At 32.5% G+C, this 6753-nt stretch overlaps 1 protein-coding gene across 1 annotated transcript; it reads left to right on the forward strand.

Annotated features, from left to right (window-relative positions):
* Window positions 1-593: 593 nt before the first annotated feature.
* Window positions 594-5060, forward strand: LOC109045317 (vesicle transport protein SEC20-like). Its single transcript, XM_042747589.1, has 6 exons — window positions 594-784; window positions 937-1029; window positions 1966-2057; window positions 2139-2240; window positions 2773-2891; window positions 4496-5060. Exons 1-6 carry the CDS (start codon window positions 656-658, stop codon window positions 4690-4692), a joined length of 732 nt encoding a protein of 243 aa, XP_042603523.1. The 5' UTR covers window positions 594-655; the 3' UTR covers window positions 4693-5060.
* The last annotated feature ends 1693 nt before the right edge of the window (window positions 5061-6753 follow it).

The following is a 6753-nucleotide window of genomic DNA, read 5'->3' on the forward strand; positions in this document are numbered from 1 at the left end:
TCTGTCTATCTGTCCGTCTATCCGTCTGTCTGTCTCTGTCTATCTATCTATCTATCTATCTATCTATCTATCTATCTATCTATCTATCTATCTATCTATCTATCTATCTATCTATCTATCTATCTATCTGTCTATCTGTCTGTCTGTCTGTCTGTCTGTCTGGTGTTCCATATAATTATCTATCTATCTATCTATCTATCTATCTATCTATCTATCTATCTATCTATCTATCTATCTATCTATCTATCTATCTATCTGTCTGTCTGTCATGGTAACGTTTATTTAGGCTATTTATTTTTTTTCCATTTGGATAATATTCATTTTAATAACAGTATAATGATTAACTAATAACTGGATTATTGACATTTTGTGGGTATTTATATGTAAATCTATAAATATTTAACTATTTTTAAAATGTAAGAATTACTTTTATGTTGTTACCAATATTTAATGGTGAACTAACATGATACATTTTGTTTAAGTTTTTTAAAAGTTATAAAAAAAACACTATATGGGAACTTTTGCAGAATTAAAAAGTTATTTTCTGTCAATCATATATCATATACGAATTCTTAGGAAAAGTTGTAAAGCAGTATTATGCGCTGTTTTGCTCTCAGAACTAAATTGTAGGGAGAATCAAAAAGGCGTTCTGAAAATGCACTCAAGTTTGGACCTTCTGGCGTGTCGTATAACAACAAACATGGCGTCCTCCTCTGATGTGCTTGTCCGGATATGTGGCCAAGAGATTATCAAATATGATCTGGAAATCAAAGCTCTTATTCAGGTAGACTTCATTCTTTATATTAATGTGTCTGTTATGGTCTTACTGTCAGGTTTGTCCGACAAGCTAACTAACGTTATAGTAACTGAAAGACGTGGCCATAATTGTCGCGTCTGTGTCAGAATAGATTCTTGTTTCTTTTCTTTGTGTGTCAGGATATAAGAGAGTGCTGTGGGCCACAGGCAGTGCTTCTGGACCTGAACTCTACAGTGAAGGAAAAGTTCAATCAGTTAAGACAGAGGATTCAGGTACTTTCGTCATTTCATGTAACCATATAGATAAAAAATGTCAATGTTTCTGTCAAAACTGCTGTCAGTACTGTAAACAAATAATAATAATAAAAGTATGGAATCAAATTCAACATCTAAGAAGCTTCCAGAATGCATGTTATTTTGCTCTTATTTATTGGTTGACTGATGAAAGTATTTAATGCAAAGTTACTACGACTTTCTTGCAGTTCAGTATGACTAAAACTAGTTAAAAACTAGTCAGAAGTCTTGTGATGGACAGCTGGATAATATCCATCATAATGGTTGAATGATTCTAATTAGATTATTGACGTTTTGGAGGTATTTATCTAAATCTATAAATAAATAAATCCCATAAGGTAGAAAAAACTTTTCTGTTGTTTTCAGTATCTCATGGTGAACTTTTACTGGACTGAAGCAGCTTAGTTTTACTCGTTATCCTTACATATTCTCAGACAAATAATATTCAAATGTATCAGATATGATACAACATGCTTATTTATAGGAGGAGTATTCATGTGTACATTAGTCATCGTTGTATTTCATTGCATTATATGTTTACCCTGCAATCAAAACTACAGAGCTTTGATCATAAAACTAAGCATTCTTAATAAAACATTATTCTGAGATACAGAGTGACATCTGTTATTTATTTGTGTTTTATGTAAGTAGTCCGTTATCTCATTGATTTACATCGCAAGCTGTCAGAATTTCTTCTTACTCTTTGGCCTTATAAATAATAATAACATCTGCAATGGTGTGAGTTTCATATTCTCTTATATCACACTATATGAACCATAAATAAAAGCGATATTAAACACATGTACTATTTTTTTTTTGGTTTTGTTTCAAGGTTCAATAAATGATACCATTAAAAAGGGATAACATTTACAGGGATAACATTGCGGATAATAGCGAAACCAAACTTTTTGATAGGACATGGAACAGATGGCAAAAGAACAAGACCGAGAGACTGATAAACAAGCTATCCTGAGTGAGACAGAACGCCATCGGAAGCAGATGTTAAGGTTAGAAAATCATTTTTGTTGTCTAATCATCTTTCTGTTTGTGTGTTGAATTACAGTATTATCCCTGCTCCTGTGTTTCAGTAACCAGATTGCGTGGAGGAAGGCAAATCTTGCCTGCAAGCAGGCCATTGACAACCTGGAGAAGGACGAACTGCTTCAAGGTGGTGATTCGGTTAGACAAAGGTAAATCATGCTGCTTTACAGCTGCTCTCAAGGCTGCTATTTTCAGTCAAGCACAATCAAATCAAAACATTTCTATGATTTTTAAAAACAAAAAAGCTCCCACTTTATATTAAGTGTCTTTAAAATTAATAATTTTGTACAATGTACTTATTGTGTACATACAGCACATGTTTTTACATTGTACTTGCAAATACCTGCATGTAATTACATCTGTAATTAATTTCTGCAATTACATTTATACTGTAATTACACTGTTGACCCATCCCTTACACCTTAACTCACCCTTAAATCTACCCATACCACCAAACCTGTCCCTAACCTCACCCGTATCCCACCTCAAGAGCAGCAAAAGTGTTGTGCAATACAGTATGAACACACTGATGTAAGTACATATTAGTTAAGGCCACCTAATATAAAGTGGGACCACAAAGAAAGCAAAACAATTGCACATTTATGTGGTATTTAAATGGATGGTGTTTACTTCCCAACACTGTCCTAAGCCATATTTACTAAATGCATCTTGTGATTGTAGGAAGGCCACTAAAGAGAGTTTGGTGCAGACATCCAGTGACATCACAGAGAGTCTGATGAGCATCAGCCGGATGATGGCCCAGCAGGTGCAGCAGAGCGAGGAGAGCATCGGAACTCTGGGTAAAAGAACCGATGCGCTCTGGGTCACCTGAGATCATAACCTTCATGATATAAGGACGTAAATCTATTAGTAGTTGGCTGACACATGAGTAGGAATTTCACAGAATTGTCATATGTAGGTGATTGATTGCTATTGCTACTTAACAAGGTTTTAAGCCTAAAGAAATATCATAAGTAAGAAAAAGGTTGATTTATTCCACATGTTGACGTCACATGACAAGCTGTCTCATGCACCGAGTTACTAATAGAAATAAAAATAATAATTAGTGCTCAAAATGGTAAGAAAGCATAAATAAATAAATTTATCTAAAAAAAATAAAAAAAGCAAGCAAGCCAGACACACTGTTATATGCACTACTGTTCAAGCGCTTGAGGTTGGTAAGATTTTATAATGTTTCTGAAAGAAAAAATAATTGTAATTATCTATATATTTTAATTAATTAATTATTAATTAATTGATACATTTAATTTAATTTTAATTATATATATATATATATATATATATATATATATATCATTAAAACTAAATTAATTAAATAATAATATTATAACATTTATATTATACATTTTTTATTTTATAATAAAAAATTACACTCAACAAGGCAGCATTTATTTGGTCAAAAATACAGTGAAAACAGTAATATTGCGAAATAATGATTCTAATTTAAAATAAAATGAATGTAAAATAAGATATATTTGACTATATTTTAAAATGTATTGCTGTGAAGCAAATCTGAATTTTCAGCGTCATTACTCAACCCTTTAGTGTCACATGATCCTTCAGAATCATTCTAATATGCTGTTTTGCTGCCCAAGAAACATTTCTTATTATTATCAACGCATACATTATATGATCTATCTATCCTCCCATCCATCAATTAATCCATCTATAAAATGTATGAGAATATCTGAATAAATATGCTTTCCACTGATGTGTGGTTTGTTAGGAGAGCACAATAGTTGGCCAAGATACAGGTATTTGAAAATCTGGAATCTGAGGGTGCAAAAAAAAAAAAAAAAAAAAAAAAAATTCTAAAAACAAAAAAAAGTGGGCACTAAAGTTGTCCAGATGAAGTCCTTAGTGATACCTATGACTAATCAAAAATGAAGTTCTGATATATTTACAGTAGGAAATTTACCAAATATCTTCATGGAACACAATCTTTACTTAATATTCTAATGATTTTTGGCATAAAAGACAAAAATCGATAATTTTAACCTATGCAATGCATTGTTGGCTATTGCTACAAATATGACTGGTTTTGTGCTCCAGGGTCACAACTAATTTTTTTCATGAACTAATTTGGGGAAAAATTTCTAGTGAAAAACAGCTTGTGGAAGTATTTCAATGTTTGTTTTATACCTGCAGATTAAGGTCAAAGAATCTGTGATGTTTTGAGATGCAAATCTGGTCTGGTTTGAATATGAATGATTAATTTGATATATTCAGGTTGAAGATCTTTACATTTGATTTTAAAAAACAACCTTGACAACATGAGCATGGAACACAGCTTCTGAACAACATCTAACCTCACGGCTATGACATTTCTACTGTCTCGTTATGAATATTGCAAATTTATGTTCTCCACTTGCTCTGTTTCCAGCTTCATCCTCAAGGACTGTGCAAGAGACGAATGAAGAGTTTAAGGCCATGACGGGAACCATTCACTCGGGGCGAAAACTTATCCTGAAATATAATCGGCGTGAGCTGACCGACAAACTGCTGATCTTTTTAGCTCTTGCTCTGTTTCTGGCTACAGTGCTCTACATCCTGAAAAAGAGACTCTTCCCCTTCATTTAGTGGAAAAGGGAACTGTGTCAACTTAACACTGCTTTCCATAAATCATTCTGTGAATGTTACAACCCAGATGAGACCCACAGTTCTCAGAACCAGCAGTTCTCTCCAAACGAGGAGTTTGTCATCATTTCACCACCTTAAAGATGATGACAAGCTTCAGAGTTCTCTGGGGACACAATAATGGAGGATATTGAAGTGCTTTTATAAAATCTCAATTATCAGCTAAATACATGCTTTCTGAATAACCACAAATAATAATAATAATAATTTGAATAGTAGTGTATCATGGTTTCCACTAAAATATTAAGCAGCTAAAACTGTTTTCAACATTGATAATAATAAGAAATGTTTCTTGAGCGGCAAATCATCATATTAGAGTGATTTCTGAAGGATCATGTGACACTGAAGACTGGAGTAATGATGCTGAAAATTCAGCTTTGATCACAGAAATAAATGACATTTTAAAATGCATTTTAACAAAACTGTTTTAAATGATGACTTTTCACATGTTTTTGTGATCAGATCAGTTCAACCTTAATTGGAGAGCATGAAAAACGTGGAATAATTTAAACGTTGGACTTTGCAGCTGACGCAGCTGGCGTATCTGATGTTGTTTACAGCAGCAGCAGTCTCTCTAATTGATTGCTATTCTAGTCATTCCAGTGAAGCCAGGATTTCCTGAGTTGGAAACATCTGATTTAACTTGACTAAATAGTTTTTCAGAGCATGATTTTAGGCTGTTCTTCAGTGGAATGAACCACTAGGGGGTGTAGTATCTCTGTTTTACTGTAGTATATGTCTGGTTGTGTCTTAAAAAGCAGGTGACTTTATGAAGAACTGATCAGTTTTGTCACTTATTAATTTATAAAACTGTTAAAAAATGTTGAATGATTTTTTAGTCTCAACGAGGCTGGATTTATTTGATCAAAAATACAGTAAAAGCAGTAAATTTGTAAACAATCAGCATATTAGAATGATTTCTGAAGGATCATGTGACACTGAAGACTGGTGTAATGATGCTGAAAATTCAGCTTTGCATCACAGGAATAAAATATATATTAAAATAGAAAACAATAATTTAAATGGCAATAATATTTCACAGTATTACTTTTATATATATAAGCAGCCATTGTGAGCATAAGAGACTTCTTTTAGAGACATTAAAACATTTTAATTATACAACTCTAGTTCCAAAAATGATGTAAATGCAAATTGGCTTTAGAAATGCAGTCACATGTATCTCTTTAGGCCCTGTATCTTGTGCTATGTTTATTACACCAAGCTTTTCTTCTGTTGCAGTCGAGCTCTTTGCTCTAAGGTTTTGCTATGATACAGCAGTGTGTCGAAATGATCGTGTGTGTGTGTGTGTTGCACAAAACAAACATTGTGGTCTTGCCGCACTTGGTTTCTGAGGGTAAAAAGTTACCTAAATGCCAGGTGTGCTATTTTGTTTTATTGCATTATAGTTGCTTTATAACCTTTCAGAAGCTGTGATGATTTATGCATGTTTTGAATCCACAAAAGGCCAAAAATTGGATACAAGGTTAATTTATTGTGGAAATTTTTTTTTTTTTTCAATGAATACATTTGATTACTTTGATACAGATCCCAAATAAAAAATGTAAATAGTTGATAAAATAACTAAAATAAAATAAAATAAAAAAATAAATAGTACAAGCATGTATATAAAATGCCTTACCAGCACTCTATAGTGGCTGAAATGAGCCTGACCTGAAAATCCACAAGATACACTTCATGCATAAATTTGAAGAAATTAATTTAAATTAATAATAATAATAATAATAATGTAAAATATTTACAAGGAACAGACTAAAACAGAGGGGAGTGAGTTTAGGCATTGACCAGTTTGCCTTGTAAAAATAGGGGACCCATTCTAACATGTTTTATGCAATATATTATACAGTATTTCAGTACAGGTGCATGTTACAGAGATGAGGTAGGTCCAAAATCAATCTGCATATTCTGTTATATTTGAAAATGTTTGTGTATATAACTGCAATTTATTAAGGAAGGCATAGTTTTTAATCATGTATGAAAAATGTC

The sequence above is a fragment of the Cyprinus carpio genome, chromosome B21, assembly GCF_018340385.1.
Source record: "Cyprinus carpio isolate SPL01 chromosome B21, ASM1834038v1, whole genome shotgun sequence".
Lineage (NCBI taxonomy): Eukaryota > Metazoa > Chordata > Actinopteri > Cypriniformes > Cyprinidae > Cyprinus > Cyprinus carpio.